Source organism: Haliotis cracherodii, unplaced genomic scaffold (assembly GCF_022045235.1).
Source record: "Haliotis cracherodii isolate W230 unplaced genomic scaffold, xgHalCrac1.p SCAF_1, whole genome shotgun sequence".
Classification (NCBI taxonomy): Eukaryota; Metazoa; Mollusca; class Gastropoda; order Lepetellida; family Haliotidae; genus Haliotis; species Haliotis cracherodii.
The window spans coordinates 6302302-6323298 of record NW_027266264.1 but is presented as its reverse complement, the minus strand read 5'-3'; the positions used below and the strand labels follow the sequence as shown (position 1 = coordinate 6323298).

At 37.1% G+C, this 20997-nt stretch overlaps 2 protein-coding genes across 2 annotated transcripts in view; one reads left to right on the top strand and one right to left on the bottom strand.

Moving 5' to 3' along the window:
• Positions 1-9678, bottom strand: LOC139459283 (uncharacterized). Its single transcript, XM_071240737.1, has 8 exons — positions 9647-9678; positions 8174-8287; positions 7547-7610; positions 5226-5332; positions 3475-3588; positions 2467-2551; positions 1523-1624; positions 1-412 (listed from the first exon to the last, which is right to left on the bottom strand). Exons 1-8 carry the CDS (start codon positions 9676-9678, stop codon positions 284-286), a joined length of 747 nt encoding a protein of 248 aa, XP_071096838.1. The 3' UTR covers positions 1-283.
• A 431-nt stretch (positions 9679-10109) lies between these two features.
• The window catches only part of LOC139471805 (uncharacterized), a 51803-nt gene continuing 40915 nt past the window's right edge, over positions 10110-20997 (top strand). The window contains exons 1-11 of the mRNA XM_071254299.1: positions 10110-10159; positions 11954-12046; positions 13469-13533; positions 13821-13973; positions 15599-15827; positions 16668-16712; positions 17060-17131; positions 18112-18302; positions 19200-19331; positions 20249-20341; positions 20752-20812. Coding sequence (XP_071110400.1) covers positions 11977-12046; positions 13469-13533; positions 13821-13973; positions 15599-15827; positions 16668-16712; positions 17060-17131; positions 18112-18302; positions 19200-19331; positions 20249-20341; positions 20752-20812 — 1111 coding nt within the window. The 5' untranslated portion in view covers positions 10110-10159; positions 11954-11976. The remainder of the gene's footprint in view (positions 10160-11953; positions 12047-13468; positions 13534-13820; positions 13974-15598; positions 15828-16667; positions 16713-17059; positions 17132-18111; positions 18303-19199; positions 19332-20248; positions 20342-20751; positions 20813-20997) is intronic.

The window sequence follows — 20997 nt, the reverse complement described above, 5'->3', positions numbered from 1 at the left end:
TATCTTTCATTAGAGCTGAACAATTTGCTACGAAACATAATCTTGAGAAAACAGATTGTGGATATCCTCTTCAGTCAAGTTTTGCGGGTCCATTGAAAATATATGTAGTTATATCATTTCTTAAGCTGAATGCTGATATCAGATGATGGTGCTGATGCTACTAGGACCACAATGCCATCATCATAATGATGTGTCAAGCTCAAGAACACCGTTTCTCCATCAACAGGGACCCCTTGCAGACATAAACTGGAGTCTTATGCTCAAAATGAAGAAGTTATTGGAGTCATTCTTCAGTAGGTTTTGAAGTGATTTTTGGTTTCCAGAGTTTGCGAAACCATCTCTCCTCCTCTTGCAACTGTTCCACAGATGCTGATCCCAGCAAGACCCTGCCAGTAGGGTAGAGTTGCTGGAACTAAGGCATTATCAAGGACAAATATAGGCAACCTCCCTCTTTCCTTGACACGGGCATTCAGACTGATTGACATACTCCTGAAACAAGTAATGCTTACCAATCAAAGAATTTGTTTCTTGTTTAACACCAGACTCAGCAATGTTCCAGCTATATGATGGTTGTCTGTAAATAATCACATCTAGATCAGACAATCCAGTTACTGACATCATGAGCATTGATCCAATTGGGATACGATGACATGCCTGACCACCTGATCCTGTTAGTCACCTCTTACAACAAGCATAGTTGCCTCTAAAGGTAAGGATGGGCATGGTCAAGGAAACACAATGAAACCTGACCGCCTAAAGAAACGCATACCATTGAAACATATAAAGAAGTATACATGTTAAGGAGAGATGTTTCTCATGTGTACCAATTATGATAAAACTAACAATCAGTCAAGTGTTACCACAAAGTGACTTTATTCTTATCACGATATGCTCCACGTGATTTCCAAACTTTACACTCTTATCCTGCACAAGACAAATGGTGCGTTTCTAATCATGAATCTATGACGCCACACGTGATGCGTTCATGAGCATCGGTTCACACAGCATGTATGTTCATTCGTGCATCCAACCCATCTTATATCTCTTAAATAGGAGTAAGTCTTCATATATTAACCAACATTCAGGCCGTCAGTATATAATAGAACTGGTAATATATATCTGCTGTAAAAGACAAGTAGAGTGTTCACATCAGGCAATAGTGCCAGTAAGCATTATGCTGGATCTGAGTAATGGGTAATGACAAATGAGTACTCAAGGCGATTTTTGTCACAGCCCTAATGAGATATCGCATTTCAAGCAGTAAACATAAACGTCCAAGACAAGACAACTGTTCTTATATCACCTAGTTGCAAAGAACAACATAAGGAATATCTCCTGATATGAACTTAAGTTTACTGTGCTAAATGACCTATGCATCTATGTATATGCTTTAACAAGTCCACCTGTTGCCGATGATGTGATGTAAAGAATTTTGCTATTTCTGATATGAATCAAAGAATAGGGATACAAAAATTGTCCTGACAACAACAGCGCATATGAACACAAGTTCTAGGAAGGATACAGATGTGCTTTGTTTCCTGTGGAAGTTTGGTAGATTAAGATGTGGAAGATGCTCAGACACTGAAAAAGGTGTCCAGCAAGGTATGTTATGTGTGGAGTGTCTCTGAAATGGAAAAGCATCAAGTTAGTATCTACAATGCATCTACTTATAGCAATGACCAAACTACATATGGCAATTATTAAACAAACAGTTTGGGGTTTCTGGTATGTGTGAATATTCATATTTCATTAAATTTCACTATTTGCTTATATGAATAAAAGTCAGACTGAAGTGATGATGTCCTGTTACAGTGGCGCAATAAAATCTGGTAAATATTCCAGCTACTGTAAATCATGAAACGTTGTAATCGAACCCTAGATGTAGTGCTTCTCACCAAGTACCGTGTCAAGTGTGGTCAGTTTGTTTACACAAAATGATGGAACAGTTATGACAGTCACCAAGGATTGGATATGAAGGTATCTTTGTTCTTGTCAACCTTGTAAGAAATAATCTCATAATTACAAATAAAACAGTACTACCCACTAGGGCTGTAACGATTCACCGATACCTAAGATATCGATACTTAGGTACACACGATACTGAATTGTCAGTTTGTGAATACATAACACTGCTCATTTACATGAAAGGATGTCTAATATCACTTTACAATCTTTGTCGAGTGGAACTGACCTATCTCATTTGATTATATGCCTTATATGGAACTTCTTGAAAACTTCTATCATAGACTTCTAAACCTACACTGTTGGTGTTGTCACTTGCTGATTAATCTCTAAATCTTAAAGTGAGGGATACTCGCATATATTCATTTTGCATATTAGGCTTGACGTCGACAGTTGATATCATCCAAGAAGACTAAACATAGAGCATTACTCAGACAATACACACGTTGTCAAACACAGCACCAGATGAGGTGTAACATGCAGTTGAAACTTTTGTATACAAACATTTTCAATTTCAACATTCAGATCCACATATGGCTCCTGGACCTGAGTTTCCTCTGTGTTTTTCATGGGAGAGGATGTCTGTTCTCTGAAAGGGTTAGAAGAAATGCTGCAAAACCAGAAATACTTTCAGATTTGTGCTAAACTTGAAAACTGTTGCCGTCATCTTGTGACCAGTGACTCCCTTAACATTGATAGATTTGTCTGGCTTCAAAGTTGACCTTTGAAATTGTATATTTTATCCGCCCACAAATTGAATTTGGTTTAAAAATAATCATTTGGAAATTGAGCCATGTTTTGTTTATTACCTTTCATATACTCAATATTAACATATTTATTTCTCTGGTTACTCAGCTTGACCTTCCTTTCATAGAGGACCCTCCAAAAACCAGTAAGAATTCATCAATATTTGTTTAAGATGCCATCCACAACCAAAGAGTGGGACAGTAGGAGACTCATGCCTTGTATGAGTTCTACTGGATTAAAAACATCTTCATCCACCATATAAACATATCCTTGACATTGATATCAAGTAAATTGGAAAAGTATGTGTTGTCAAATGTGAAAGAAAATACAGGAATGAGCAGTCTACTGAGCATTTCTACACTATTGTTTGGAGTCATAATTGGTGACTGTTTGCTTCATTGCATAAATACACTATTTTACAGCGTTGAAATTAAGCAAGAAAATCATTGATTCCTTGCTCTAACTCTAATGTTGAATACTTGAGATTGATGGGATGCTACTAGATTGAAATAATACAGGAGTAAATCTCAAAATTCTCCAGGATTGCCCATAATTTCCAAAACTGATTTTATATATTGTTGATATGCAATGTATCATTACTAAAAGATATTGACTTGACTTGAAACAATTTGAAACTTCAAAATTGTAAAAACAATATTGCAAATTGATTTGGGATTGATTTAGTACTTATTGAATGAAAGATAACATTGAAGAAAATTTAAAATGATCCTGATAAAATGGAAAAAATATTTCTGCGGGTCATACTTGCAAAGTTGGTATTTCTGGGTTCTTTGTCTTAGTTGATGCAGATGATAGTCAATACACATGTGTTTCTCTTCAATGTGACTCTTCTTTACAGTTTTCTTGTGCTGGACCTTTCTGGAAATATAGTTGCTTAATAATATCAACTAAATTACAATAGCTTGCTGTCCTTTCAAGAAGGCCCACAGGAGATTCAGGGGAAACAGAGATCACCAGCCCCTCATCCTTGAGGGTATGTTGTTTTACATTGTAGCCTTTAGGGCTCCGACTGGTTCTCAAGTATTCAAGGGTTTAGATGAACTGGAGCCTGATGAAAGGGACTCGGGTATCCATCCTGGGATGAAAACTCCCCTCACCAACACACATGCTACAGACATGGAAGATAAAATGTAGTGTCTGGACACATTTTGACTCAGATAATGGTCAGAAAAAAAGACAAAATGTCTTTATATATGGTCAAGTTATTCCTATGTGAATCGCAACCCATGAAGATCCGGGTTAGAATAGGTCTTCAGCAACCCATGCTGGCCATAAAAGGTGACTATGCTTGTCATAAGAGGCGACTATCAGGATCGTTTGGTCAGGCTCGCTGACTTGGTTGATGCATGCCTTTGTATACCAATTGTGTGGATTGATGCTCATGATATCAATCATGGTCTGGTCTGGGCCAGACTCGATAAGTAACAGACCGCCGTCATATAGTTGGAATATTGCTGTGTGTGGCGTTAAACAACAAAGAAAACTATATGAATTGCATAATTGCATCTTCACATGCATGCACTTAATAACCCAAATCACTAAAGAGCAAAAAACAAGCATGTGGGAAAAGTTCGGGGAACACATTTCACATGTTGTGTTGACAAACAAAATTTGTTCATGGATGATGATGACATTTCACTGGAACAACACACAATCAATCACCATTTAACAATGATAAAAACTGTTTTACATCATTAACATGTGTATAGAACCATGAAAAACAGAAGTTTAAACATTGTCTGTAGTGAAATAGATGGTTATGCCTAGAGCAAAGTATTGTTAGGTTCAAATTGTGATTTTTATTAAATACTCAGGAACTCCTCATTTGCAGACCCCCCATTTTATGTAACATTTTTTTAACCCCAACCGCAAAATACATGTTACATTTTTATGAGCACACAACTACCTCATCCTTTCACCCACCCTATAAAATAATAAATGACTGGTTCTTTATAATTTATAATTTTTTTATTTGAAAAGATAGATCTGTGTCCTTTTTTCATGGCCACACTCAAAGGGTTGTTAATGTTCTTTGCGATGACACCCCACCCCACCCCACCCCACCCCACCCCACCCCACTCTATCATTGTGTCATTTTTCCTGAAACCCCCACCCCCCAGCCAATAAATGGCCAGTCCCTTATTATGTATCTGCACTAATTATTATGTATCTGCACTAATTGCAATAATGTAAAATTCCCAGTAAGCATCAAAAGCCTTTCCTCTTTGGTTCTGTTATCCACTAAAACACTGTTCATAATAATTATACTAAATATTACTGGGAATTTTATTTTCAAATCGGGTAATTTTAACAAATATTCTATGTAGATTTGGAGCCGAATATTGGCCTCTGAGAATGCCTAAATAAATAACAATGGATGATTGCGAGGCAATATTTTGTCTGTGAGTGTATAACAGTTTAGGAACTCACACATCATCTTATGGATGAGAGGTCTTGCTTAACTTTATTTCTTCAATATGACAAGATGACTCTACCTCAGTTTACTTGGATGCGGCAGATGATCACATGATAGAGGAGGATAAATATTTTCAAAGTCAAAACTGTCTCCCTTTCTCCTTTTCATTCCATGGATGACATCATGCTGGAAATACATCCTTATTTTCAACTGTACAGAAAACAGATCAGCCAGCGATATCAGTCTCCGGACTGAAAACCAAAAAAGCCACTTATCACCTGCTCAAATTCATTCCTAATGGAAAAGAAAAATCTGTTTTAACACCAGCGTGCTAGCCGAAGGAAGTTGGATTATGTTCAAAGTTCTCAAAAGAAATGAAAGATAATTGATATTTAGATATGTTTCATTTGTCAACACAAACCCAACGTGATGTCAGTGAATTTACAGACATATCATGTAGCTTTGGCAGTCCTTATACATTTTCATAACAGCGCTGCAAGTTTGATTGGCACTTTGAATTTAATACATTGTAATTTTCCTTTGATTAAAGTTATTAAAAGCACAAAGATATTGACTGTTAAAATTATTTAATGAAAACCTTCAAAACCATGAGTTGTAACTTGACCTCAATTAAAAAGGACCAACTAAAGCTTTATGAAAGTTGGGTCAATAATAACTTAGCACTCCTGATTGGTGAACTGATATCCATACACTTAAGGGGTTGTATCAAAATTTCAAGTCTAAACACACTTTTTGTCTTTACATGGTGGGTGGCCCTTGGAAGCATTTGTTTGCATAAAGACAAAATTCACTCTTATACTTAATGCACTCTCTGAGAGGGTTTCACTTTAAACAATTGCCCATCAGTGATAAAATAATTTTTTATCTTTGTTGTACTGATTGATTAGTGAAAAATGCTGGACAGCTGGAAAAAAAGACGTCAGACAATAATAAATTTGTTATTCTTCAAAACGTTAACTGAATATTTTGCCATTTCTTCATGTTGGTCTTACAGCTGAACTTTTTGTACACATGTTTTGCGATAAATAATATATATATAAATTATTTCCACTCAGATCTGTACACCAATTTACAAGATATCACTGCTTGAAGCAAATTATCCACAAATCTATCAGTTGGTTAATTCTTTTTATCTTTGATTATCATATCCCTCATTCCATGTGAACAGCACTCTTTATCACATTTTTTTTTTTTTACTCTCTGCTTAGGAGAGGTTCACGTTTATTGTCTTTCACACATTATTTGTGAGTGAAGGCAGGTGAACAGGGATCCAGACATGGGGAATTGACCTGCACACTTTTGACACAGCCCCAACCTACAAGTGAAGTGTTTTCCAATTAAAGCTCTCAAACACTAAAAAATATCCAGTGTACAAAGTAATGCACACAGGCTACACATGTGACATTGGTGCAATTAAAAAAAATAATGTATTTACTTAAAAGATCAAGTACATACACATTTAACGAGTGCAGTGATTTAAAAAATGCCCTGACAGCTAAACAATCTGATTGTATATTGTCATGGGAAAGCTTACACATATTATATTTCAATGTTCACTGTTAGAGATGAAATAAATATGTAATGAATATAGATATCAAAGGCTCAAAATGTTTGTTCACAACAAGAATGAAAGAAATTCCTGTAAAGACCCCAGATCAGAATTTCACGGAAAAGAGTTTCCATAACCTTTCACAAATAAAGAAAAATATATGTGCACACACAATTGATTCAGACCCTCTCTGCAGCTGCAAAATACATGTCTGTTGAAAACAACCAATTCACCTCACACATTCACCTATGTTGAGTACTGCTGACAATCATGGATGTCACAATATTGTGTATCTGGGTAGATTTCCTAAGCTCCACTGAGATATCAAGGCCCCTACCATGAGTACTATCACGGACCAGAATAATGTTGTCCGTGGTACAGGGGAGTGAGTGAGTATGGTTTTACGCCGCTTTTAGCAATATTCCAGCAATATCACGTAGGGGACACCAGAAAAATGGGCTTCACACAATTGTGTCCATGTCAGGAATCGAACCCGGGTCTTCGGCGTGACGAGGGAACGCTTTAACCACTAGGCTACCTGACTGCGGTACAATGAATTAGTCTTATGCTGCAATGAACCCTCCCACAAAGTCTGCTTCTTGGCACTCCTTGCGCTGTAACATTTACAAATCCACTGAATCATGCCATTCTGTTCAACACAGAATATATCATTTTCACAGAGTGCAGGGTCCCAGTACCAGCATATTGGAGTCAATATTCCTCTGACATGAATTAAACAGGAATGAAACGCATGTGAAAAATTGCAACTCTGATCTTGCATGTAATTACATGTTTCAATCATCAGAAAGTGAGGGAACTGTTCAACTTACCACAGGTTCCTCTTCGACATACAGGACTTGTCTTTTGGCATGACCAACCATGAAAGCAGGATAGCTAAAGAGAAAATATGAACACTATATTTGGCCTATATAAATTGATTCTGAATACATAGTTTAATAATTACATCAGTATGGCCTGTTCATGGGTAATTATTGTCTTCTTACAAAAGGATGGAGATGAATTATTGGAGAAAAAAAATTGACTAATATTTTTACAATTATATAAATAAATATATTTGGATAAGCACCCAACATTAAGTCCTTATTTGTAAAATTATGAGCATATTGGTACCACTATTCTGCCATGCAAAGTACTAAAAATATCAATACCATGTTGATTTGAGAAGAAAATTAATGACTGTACATCATGAATTTAAGTTTTAAAAATATTTCATTCAGATGTGATCTTTGAGTGACAATTTCAATTAATAATCGAGAAGCAAGAATTCAAAATGAGTTTCTTTATTATAACAATATATATCTGTACTGAAATGGTATATAGACAGAAATTTAATGTTTACTGTTTAATTTATTTAGTATTCAAAACTATTCATCAATTGTTTCAGCAAATATAATATGATATGATATGAATAGGATAACTGTGGCTGCCGCTCCGACCTCTGCTGTGCTGGTTTGGGTGTGGCTACAGGCATGGCTTCGGGCGGTGCCCCCATCAGCACCTCCTGCTCTTCTGCTGAAGAGTCTCCAGGTCTCCTCACGGTCTCAGACCTCCTGGAACAGGCACAAGGAGAGACTCAACTCTTCAGGCTACAGATTCCTGGGTCTCAGTATCACATAGGGACTGTCAGGATAGGTCAATAGCCTCAAGGAGGACATCACATTTTCACAATGTTCATGCTTTCAGGGAATAAATATTCACCACCAAAAATAAATCACTGGCAACCTATTTCTCAATTTGATCTGCTACAAATGTCATAGTTTGATATAAACACTCTTTTAGACAAAATAATAATACAATATTTCCAATTATTAATATTGTCATTTGGCCTCTTTTTATGTAAAAACCAATTTTTAACCTGTATAAAATTACATTATGTATTAAGATGAAAGAGTATAAGAATGACAGCAGCAACACTTGTTAGTAACAGTAACAATTGTATTTATATTAGTTTATGTCAAATGATACTTCAAATTTGATATATTTTGATTTGTGTTATTGGCCATAATAATATTTCTATTGGGGTATGTTGTTTAGGAATCTTTCACTGTATTCCATGTGAATAAATTATGAGTATATTTTTACAATTGATATTATCCCTGGACAATTGTTTTCTAATTTTACGAAACCTAACTTTGCAAAAGAAAAACAAAACAAATGCTGTGGTTGGTTGAAAGAATGATTATATTCAAATGTCTAATTGTCCTTGTTTTACATTTCACGAAATGTTTTAAATACTTTTTAAAAAAAAGGTCTATTAATCAACATACATTTCAAATGCAAATAATATTCTTAATTCCTAGCTTGACTTTTGTCTTAAAAGAGTCCCATTCCTCAGGCATACTGGCCGAAATAATATTACCAGGAGGTTTTTTTAAAAATTTTCACCCTCTTGGGCTTAGACACACAGAATAGTTCATAAAGGCAGACTGTATATGATCCAGTGATATATAATATTCCTTACCACAGAGAAATACAGCAAATGAATATCATTGTTTTAACCATGTAATATTTTTACTCGAATCTAGTTACCTAGTTACTTGCCCAATTTTGTCATAAGTATTTATTCTTTAGTAATTAAGTTTGCATGAACTGAAAACATATTAAACATATACTTCTCTGGAACAAAGGGAAACATATATATTGTATACTGCTCTGAGACACTGACATTTGCAATCTAATAACATCTTGTCATCATTATTAGTTTTAGACCATGACAAGTATTGCTAACAAAGTTCAAAGTTGAAATAGTAGACTTTAGCTTCAGACTTGGCAAAAGAAGCAGGCTGACATGTTTTCAGACTGTCAGGAATTTGTTCTTGCAAACATGTCCAATGATATGTATAAATGAAGTTACGAGTGGTCATCGTGGATGAATTATTATTCAGTTCATTTATCATTGGTGGTCATACTTTCCAAACGGGATGCCATAGGAGAGGTCCATTTCTGCCTTATCTCACCCCATCTGGCATTGTTCCCCTGCTGTTCACAAAAGAGCAAAATAATACAATGAATATAAAATGGAAAAGTCTAAAACATAATTAGTAACATGATTTTCCGGTTGTGTTTTTTTCTTCAACGAGTTACATTTCGACAGGTAAATTTGATGGGTAACATCCTGAATATTGTATTTGAATCATTAAGTTTCATTTACATTATCCTACATTTCCAAGCATATTGATCATATTTTTGTCGTCCCTGACCTATTTGTGTCAAAACCACTTGGACAATAACTATGACTGCTCAAGTTACATAATGACACCCTTACACGTGATATAGAAACTCGATAGATCACCGGTTACAAATTCGTCTGCTCGCGAAATGCGAGCACATGTTTTGATGACGTTTCTGTTGTGACGTCATCATCTCCATAGTTTTCAAGGAAGCTTCAAAATGGCTGCCGAATGTTGACGTAAGGAGAAAGTGTACGTATATTATTCCTTATGTCACATATCAACAAATAACACAAGTAATATAATCTTTTTCGGAGATTTTAATAAGGTAGTTGAAACATATATTCCTTTGTAGGTAATATTCGATGAAGGAAATTTGTCGGGCTGAGAATCGTGATCACCGCGCACCTGCCAAGATACTCGATCAATCTTCGTGTTGGGCCTATTTTCCTTTGCAATGGCATTGCATGTCACGTAGATATTTGAACAGTGTTTGCTTTGTGCTGTATGTGTCCTTGTCAATTTATGCGAATGTGACAAATTGTCCCTTAGGAAACTTACGTTTTTCACAGTCGGGGTTTGATATCTATTATTAGCAAAAGTCCTCTGTTTGGGGAACTGAAGTTTGGGCTGTCTTCAGATCACTCTACATGTGTCAAAGTGTACCAGAAATTACGTTTTAATTATCTTCTCAGTCATACTTTTTTATGTATTGTTCATTCTTACAAATTAATCTGCAATTAGATCTAAACACAAGAAATCATAATTACATTTATGGCAAACGAGCAGGTTTCCATCAGGTTCTACCCCGCCGTGATATTGCTGGAATATTGCTAAAAGCGGCGTAAAACCATACTCACTCACTCACTATGTAACATCGAAGCACATGGAACAAGTTATAATATATGCATTTGGGGGGAATTCTGACTGATTATGAATAAGGGCTGGGACGGGTAACTCGGGTACACAGGTCGGGTGGGTCCTGAGTAGGACCCAGGTACCCACGGGTAGTCACATGATATATTGTTTGATGATAAAAACTCTCTATAGCTTAGTGGTTACACTACAAGTCGCTAATGTTCGCATTTATTTCTGACGATGCACACATTCCTTTTGACTTGTATATGTTTGAATAAAGATAAAGCTTTAGTAAATTCAGTGTACCCATGATCTGATCGTTTGATACATGTATCTAAATAGTTTTTGCCAGGGCTGCGGTAAAACAATTCCCAATCAGACATTTTGTTTCCAACTCTTGAGACCTACAGTGACTTCCCGGGTAGGGTCGGGTACTAGGGGGTTGGGTACCCAAGTAGTAAATTTTGGATTCGTCCCAGCCCTAATCTGAATACCACTTACTGTGCGTGAGATAAAATGTGTAATGCTGTGTCATTGGCACATTGTCATTTCTCTACATTGAGATTGCAAATGCTATTCTTACTAAGAAATCTCTGTAGGAACATTTTGCTTCTTTGAAAAAAATGGTCAGGATTACTTGAATGACTTGTTTTGGTTTAATTAGAATTCCTAACCGGTTCAGCACTCACTGATAATGTTCTAATTAATACCCGAAATGCCAAGTGCCTAGCAGGGTAACAACAAGTACCATCTTCTAATGTCTTTTGGTATGAACCGACCAGGGGATTGAACCACTGACCTGCCGTCCTCCAGGCACTTTCTGTCCACGACACCATGGATGTGGTTACCTTGCACTCTTGATGTTTGGAATGTATTTATTTCATGAAAACGTTTAACTGGTTCCATTTTTTTAAAACTGTGTCGTCCCTAAAATGTACATTGTATTTTAATGATGATTTCTTGATAACAGCCTCATGGTCATGTGTACCAAGCAATCGTATTACCAACCAGTGATGTTGTGATTATGTTGGCCTTAGGGCTGATTTTGCATATATATTATAATAATATATATGCAAAATCGTCCCTATGGGAAGTGCTTGTAAAATCTGCATAATCATATTCAAAATAATTAACATTATCTGATTATGAATGACGTTTTTGCATGTTTTTAGTTTGTTTTTATTCAAGGTTGATGCCAGTAGATTAGCAGAATGGCAACAAAGTTAAAGATAAAGAAGAAAAAGCCCTCAAAAAGTGCAGCACAAGTTATTCCTTTGGAAGGTAAATCATGTATTTGTTTCAGTCGAAAGTTTCTTGGTCCAGACTTTATTATTTAAGCAGCCGTGATGGAACTGCAATATTGCTGGCTGAGATGTTTAACACTATTCACTCACTCACTCACTCACTTACTGTACTGTATTATTTCTGATAAACACATAAAACATTTCTCACTCACTCACTCACTCACTCACTCACTCACTCAGTAGTACCAGTAAACTGTAGACTATTGCATGTATGAATAACTGAGAGAATCCTGTTCATGCCTCTGCTTTGAGTGATCTGTTTCATTTGTGTTAAAACTTCTGTTAAAATATGTTTTTATGTATATAATTATGCATGTCATATGATGCATATATATGTATAAAAATCGGTTTTGAAACTCGTGTATTCTTACATTGTTAGTAATCATTGTTATTGAAATAGGATTGAGGAAAAAAAACCAAGAGCAAATAATGCTTTCTTTACATTTCAAGCTGAATTTATCAAGAGTATATCAAATGCCAATAACAGGATATTTCTAGAGTAGGCATTAGAGCCATGGCATCCCTTTTGGATACCTGCGATGTCAGCGATACTCAGGTACAGATGAAACTTAAATTTTCATTTTGTTTGATCACTATATATATAAACAGGAGGTAACTCCACAGCTCCTGTTCTCTCTATATATAGAGAGAACAGGAGCTGTGGAGTTACCTCCTGTAATGGTGAAGGTAGGATACCGCTCCTGTAAGCATGGCAGAACCCGAGGACATTTGTTTCTTTGTTTCTTGTTTAACGCTGCACTCAGAAATATTCTAGCTATACGACCACAATCTGTAGATAATTGAGTCTGGACCAACAATCCAGTGATTGATATCATGAGCATCGATCCATATGATGACATATATCACTAAGTCAGTGAGCCTGCCACCCAATCACGTTATTTGTCTCTTACGACAAACGTAGTCACCTTTCGAGGCATGCATGTGTTGCTGAAGACATATCCTACCCCAGATCTTCATGGGTTCCCTGGGGGTGTGGTGGTATTAGTGGACATGACCCACTATTAGATTTAGTAACCAATCCTCCATTGATGATAACTGTTTTTTTGTTTTTTTGTTTTTATGTTAAAGTTTTTGAGGTAATGATAATAAATGTGTGTAGCATGATTCCTCACAATCAGTTGTGGTGTATCGTGATACCAGTGGTATCGCATCACAAGATTTCAGATGATACTCTGTTTCTTTGTCATGGTTAAATTGCCAATAGCTAGCTGTAAGAAAGAGATGCCAGATTTCATCCATTCAGATGGAGACTTTAGTTTCCTTCTGGTGACAAACTTCACAGTAGTCGATCGTTATGGGGAAACGCAGGGGGAATGTTTATGAAATGTCTCAAGTAGTTCTAACACAAATGCATTTATACACTTTGTCAATTTTACAGACAAAAATCCACCTGTGGTTGTGTCTGGAGCCGAGGATGAAAATATCTTAGATACAACATTACAGGTTTGTGATATGGACCTTGTTTTACCTCCACCGTATCAGAAGAATGGAAAGACATATGTTGTGTTATCCTTAATTCACCTGAACACAGCCAGCATCACCATGGTCACTACCCAAATAAATGGGTTTTACCATCATTGAATTTGGGATGTGTCTTTTGTCGGTCCTTTTGAATAATACTCTGTTTCTTTGTCATTATATATTACATTAACAATTCTTATGGTAACACCTAATGAAGGATTGCTAGAAGTTTTGATGAGTTTTGAAGAGAAATATTATTGTACACCCAGGATGAACCTAGCAAGCCTGCACCGCCAAGTCCGGGCAAATACAGGAAGAAGAAGAGGGATAAAAGCATAGAAAAGAAAAAGAAATTGGAAGGGAAGCAAGACGATAAAGATGATAAAGTTAAAACAGAACCTCCCAAAGAAAAGGGTTCACAGGTAATAGGATTTCTCTGGTCTGAATGTTTCAGTTATTACCAGGCATTTAAATGTAAGGGTAATATGATGAGGTCAGTATGCTGTCCTGTGTCTACCACACAACGTTTTTGTCTGCTACCCAAACACTGGTTTGGAAGTGGTACAGGAGATATAGGTGTGGGATTGTCCATCAATCTGTCCTCCATCCCTCCATCCGACTTCAAGGGGGATAAGGTTTTTCGGAAACTGTTGTAGATACAAGGACATCATTTTTCAGTGTTTGTTTGATTTCACTATTTCTTAACCATTACATTTCCCAAGGTTTCCTTGTTGAAAGCATGTACTGTATTCGACGTAATAGGTGCCCAGGACGCTCTCAAAATTAGAAATAGGGGGCTCTTATTAGAATATTATTTTGGTGAAAAAAACGTTGAAAGATAAATTTCGTGGTTTACACTGACAGCCTGAAATGTTTATATACGACAGGTGTATTTTTCCAGAATTTAATTGCCTATAATTGAGGGTGCATATTACACATGAGTGCGTATTATACACGAATAAATAGGTCTTGTGTACATTGATCAATCGGAAGGGGTGTTAATTGGGATTGTTCACTAGCCAATATATTAGCAAATATCGCCTATTATGGCGCTTATTCGAGTGGGGCACTTATTTCGTCGAATACGGTATTTGCACATGCCCAGCATCTGATTAGCAGTCGGTCAGTTCATGCTGTGTTCAAGGATTATGGGTGGTATGTGCGGCACAGTTGTCTCAATCATTTAAATTCATTGTGCAGAGTTGCATTAGCTTAGTTATGCTAGAATCCTATGATTGTGGGTTTGAATGCCAGTTCACCTGATTATCTTTCGAGGTTTGTCATCACCACGCTTGTGATTGTGGGTTTCACCCAAACTGTAGACATCCTGCATCACTTCAGGCTTTCCTCCTACATCACCCTGACAGGGTTATGTCACTAAATACTGTTTAAAGTACTGTTGTCGTATCCCAGGTTTGACATCATTATGATTCATGGTTTGTCTGTAACATACCAAAGTGGTTTGGACCTGCATCAGGTCAGGCTTTCCTCTCACATTAGGCTGACAGTGCCATGCCATGATATAACTAAGATACAAGCTGGATACTGTTCAAAGTGGTATTCAACCCAACTCACTCACTCGCTATTTTCTTGGGATTCATCATGTTGTAAATACGGGAAAATCCTCTGAAAGATAAATGTCGCAGATTACTGTATTCGACGTAATAAGCGCTCAAAATTAGAAATAGGGGGCTCTTATTACAATATTATGTAATATTATTTTGGTGAAAACTACAGAGTTAAAGGATAAATTACATGGTTTATGCTGAAAGCCTGAAATGTTTATATACGACAGATATATTTTTCCAGAATTTATTTGCCCATAATTTAGGGTGCATATAACACACGAGTGCATACTTTACATAGATAAATAAGTCTTGTGTACATTGATCAATCTGAAGGGGTGCTAATTGGGATTGTTCACTTGCCAATATATTGGCAAATATCGCCATGGGCGCTTATTAGAGCGGGGCGCTTATTATGTCGAATACGGTATGTCATGTTGCAGCAAGTTAATGCCAGACTCTTGCATCCTTTATTTATACAGGAAGTCGACAATGACTCAGTCACTGAGAAGAACCGATCACGGCCTGGCACGCCATCCTCCAGACCTGGTACTCCATCCTCCAGACCTGGAACACCCACGTCTCTCACGTCCCCGAGAGTTCGCAGGAGTCCTTCCCCATTCAACAAGAATGTTGTGGAGCCGCTGCCCCAGGGTGGCACCTCCAACATGGGTAGCGCAGTCTCCATCAGATCAACCTTGTCCGCCAGAGGTACGCATTATACTGCTATGTTAACATGATTTAATTAAGAAATAAATGACGAGTGGGAGTTGTTTATCTTACAACAAAACATGCCGGGAGAGTATACCATAAGGGGCACTGCGTTTATTTCTTATTTTAAAAATATCAACATTATGTACAGCTTCTTTAAAGATGATGATAAAATGTACAAGCTGCGTTGCCCAGCTATATCTATGGGAAACAACTTTCTATACATTCCCCTTTTAAAAATAATGTCATCCAATATACAGCATCATCAAGTTGCAAGTGCATGCTCGATCTCGAGAAATAACTTCATGATAGAACAATGTTTTATCGTAAAATAAACCATGCTTTCTTCTCAGATGTTCTTTGCAATTTATCACATTGCTGTCTTATTTAAGGGAATAATGACAAATATTCCAACAGCGCCATGACCGTTGTCGCAACACTTTGTCTGTAAAGGTGTTTGAGGCTGTGGGGTAGCCTAGTGGTTAAAGCCTTCGCTTGTTGCCCCCGAAGACCTGGGTTCGATTCCTGACATGGGTACAATGTGTGAAGCCCATTTCAGGTGTCCCCTGCCATGATATTGCTAAAAGCTGCGTAAAACCATATTCACTGACTGTAAAGGTGTTATTGAGGCATGCTGTAGGTTATCAAATCCAGTGGTTTAGAATTTTCATTTTTGAATGTAGATATGAAGTGTAATAATCATGGCTGTAGTTGTAGTCAAGAAGGTTAGCATCATTACTAGCACATATTCCTCATAATTATGAATTTCAAAGAATTTAATATTTGATGTGTTCAGTATTACAAAGTTTTTGAAACTTGACTCATACTTGATATTCCCAGAGGCCTGGACTGATAGAAGTGAAACTCCAACAGGATCAAAACAGAGTGAGTTGATGAGATATTCCACCATGATTTGGAAATTACTTGATTCTGATTGGTCTATCAGAGGTTCCAAAGCACGTTACAATCAACTCTGTTTGAAACCACGAATTTAAGGTCCACATAACTGTGGAAGGTAACTGAGTGAGTTAATCATGTTCACGGGTTAGTGAAGCATTTTTGCTCTAGTTAGTCTTATTGTGTGCCGTATAAAAGGTTGTTTTTTTATCAATGCTTAATTATTTGTTCACATTTTGTCCTTGTGTTTGACATGATGTTTCGAAGTGTCTATTGGAAAAACTGTTTGCAGTAAAATAGATGTTGGCTTTTAAAATGTTTCAATGTTTTAACAGGACCTTCTAGTGCCAAGTCCACATCAACAATTGTCAGTCGCATTGACAAGAATGGAAAGGAAAAGGAGGAAGGTAGTTGGATAGAAATGCAGAGTTTCATCACACACCTTAACCATGATGCAGAGTGTGCTATAACAGCATACTCTAAATCCATCAATTAAAAGATTGACAGAAAGCAGGGATTTATCTAGACCCACTCAGAGGCCAATATTAGGCCACAAGTCTGTAGCAAGTGACAGTAAAAAATCCCAATTTGAATTAAACATTTCCCAAAACCTCAGAATTTATAAAAATAAGGACATTTAGAAGATCCAATTCTGAAAACTATCATGATTTCCTACCCAACCCCCAACCCCCAACCCCACATCAATTATCCTGCCATTTGCACTTCGTTTGGAACTTTTAAAGCTGATAAATGTTGTTAACACTGTACAGTGTCCATAAACATTTTATTTTGACTATTGCTTGTTTTATCACTATCCATAATGATGATCACACTCTACACTGATGATATGTTGTAAGTTCTCAGGCACAATCTGTACCAGTGTAACCAGCGTTAGAAATTGGCACTAGTCCTGTAGTCCTTACCAAACTGCCCAAAAGTAAAGGTATCCTAAGTACTAATAGAAATTGGCCAATTTTAAGGGTTTTGCTATGTTATCATTATAAGGACTAGTGGACAAAAGCTGTTAGTTTCTAACCCTGGTGTAACACCCAGACATGACCCTATGTTCCTTCTACTTATCAGCTTATTGTGAAGTACAATATGGAAATCTGACATACCAGTTGTGCAATTATTTCAGTCACATAAATGAAGAAACAGCTTTCAAAATGTTTCCAAACTTGATCTACAGTTAAACGCTGTGAACTTGAGCTCAACAAATTCAAACTCATTTGAGTGAGACAATGTCCTGAGAAAATCCTTGTCTGCACAATGATGTAATATCAACAGTCCAGTCTCTTACTCTATTTGTTTCCAATGCTCACCAGGACTTCAAGTTATGTTTTTTTAGCTTATATCCAGTTAATTATTTGTCCGGATACCCTCCCAGATGCACTGAGCCTGAGGTCGAGGTCTGGTTTAGAGATTGAAGGCCCGGAGCAGCATGCATACATTCCCTACCTGTATGCCCGGAATACCATATCTCGCATCATGGACGACATGACGAACATGAAGACAAACCACGTCAGAATTGTTCATGACATTGACAAGCACTACAGGGCTATTGAGGATGAAACACAGGTAAAACTAACGAGATTCTGTTTGTGAAAAAGAGATAGAAGTTGACTTGTGGAATTTATTTTTCCATGCAATGTTTTCATATTGTTCTAGTGCCACTTGTCAGAGGGGTACACAAAGTACATGATCTAGACTACCAGTTGTAGGACCTTCATTTTAGTGGAAGCCTCAGTTGCTGATTGGGTTAGATGTTAGATTGCTGACTTTGTGTGCTGGCGATTAACGATGCATTTTCAATCATTCTTTTTGGCTATTTCCGAACAAATCCACATTAGTGTACTTTACAGGCTTCAAACGCATGTCAAGATGACCAGCTGTGTGGTTGATGTGGTGCAAACACTTTCACAGTTATTGTGGTTCACCTGTTTACTGACAAACTGTTCAAACCAAACACCTTATTGTGCAATTCAATCACGATACAAAATCCCAGGCCCCTAGCCCCAAATATATTTCCATGTAGCTATCAAATACACAGAGCCTACATCTATAAAATATACAGTAACCTGGCAATAACCTAATACCACATTCGTGATTGTATTGCACAATGAGGTGCAATAAAAAGAAAGAAGAAATGACAGATATATAAATATACAATTCATAGGAAACTTTCCAATATTTTTTAAATTAAAATTATGGCACACAATTTGTTATTTTTTCAACAATATGAAGCATAATATTTTTTTCAAGAATTTTTTGGGTCAGTTAAATCTTTTCAATAAAATTATTGGTTACTTCTACTAAAGTCGGATTGTTTGATATAAATACTGAAAGTCAAGGAGTCTTTAACATTGTCCCGATGTTATTAGTGACAGTGTTAGTGATCCTAGTTCCAGATACTATAGCCTAAGTCCTTAGGTATCCCCTTGATTTCTAACACTCCCCTTGGTTTTGTCTGGCCAGACCCAGTTCAACACGTTCGTCCTGTGTCTGCGGGAGCAGTACTCGGGCAAGGTGACAACGTTCCGCCAGGTCATCGACATCCACAGGACAGAACTTTCCAAGAAGGAGGTCTACTGGAATGAAGTCCTTGCGGTAAGATCATTCCTAGATCAGAGCATGTTCCCTCACTCACTCTAAGATGGTATTGACTCAGGGGACCTTGGTCAGTGGTCCGCCTGTGAGGGGCTCCTGATCCTGTACTTCCACAGGGAAAGGATCACTTGATCCATAAGCTGGATCACATGATCCATAAGTTGCATCACTTGATCCATAAGTTGGATCACTTGATCCATACATTGGATCACTTGATCCATAAGCTGGATCACTTGATCCATAAGCTGGACCACCTGATCCATTATTTGGATCACTTGATCCATAAGCTGGACCACCTGATCCATAAGTTGGATCACTCGATCCATAAGCTGGATCACTTGATCCATAAGCTGGATCACTTGATCCATAAGGATTCATGTCAGTCTGAATGAACACAATAGTATTATGCATATGTAGGACTCACGTTGTGATTTTGGGTTAGAAATGGTACCCATGACCTTTGCATGTTGTACGGGGCGACTTAATGGAACGGATGGTCAGGATAGGTGATTGCAAGTTATCATACTCAGACAGTATGGATCGCTGCTTATAATATCAAACACTGGGTTGTCTCTTCCAGACTCCTTTCTTTACACTAATTACAAGCTATGGTCATATACCTGGAATATCGCTGTGTATGGTGTCAGACAAACCAACTGCATTTGTATGAAGTGATAAAAGTCAAGTTTTCAAGTAATACATTTTCATCAGACAATTATTCCTCAAGCTACTTGAATGTGTTGTATGTGTAACTTATTCAGCTGTATGCACTTTCAATGATTCCACGAGTACATTGCATCACACTTTCAATGATTCCACGAGTACATTGCATCACACTTTCAATGATTCCACGAGTACATTGCATCACACTTTCACTGATTCCACGAGTACATTGCATCACACACTGATTTTAACAGAGTCTGACAGAGAGGAACAACAGATTGCTTAAAGACAAGAAGGTTCTCCTGATCAAAAACAAAGTGGAAATTGATCGACTGGAAAAGGAAAAGGTTTGTTCATATGACCCTCTCACCCTCAAATGTGCTTTTCCATTATGAATATTTTCAAATAATATATATTATAATAATGATCTCACTTTGTCAGACAAGAATGCTGTAGGATCATATCTAAAGCAGTACAGTAAACTTTGATTACAACGAAGTCAAAGGGGCCACTAATTGTTGTTCGTTATAACCTTAGTTCATTATAAGCATATATACAGCAAAGGGACAGGACAAAAAAACAGTTTGTTATATCTGTTAGTTGGTTATAAGCGTGTTTGTTAAAACGTAGTTTACTGTATATGATCCAACTTATACAATGTGTTGGCCTGAATGATTGATCAAAAGTGAGGTTAATGAAAAGGTTTTGCCTGCATCAAGGTCTGTCTTTGCAATTGTTTTCATTTGTTTGATTTCAGTCTGAGGTGACAACTCATTTCACACAGCTGGTGGACAAAGCCAGTGCGTCAGCCGTCATAGGTGGGTGATTCATGATACAGTCATTACACTCTTCTGTAGTTCAAGTACAGGATAGCTTCCTGCTACCAATAGCCCATCTTCCCACGGCAAGCGTGTCCTCTAGCCTATAATATTCTCTTTCAGATTAAATCCTCCTTGGGGCACTTATTGCATTTTCCAGGCTCAAGAAAATCTACATGACATAG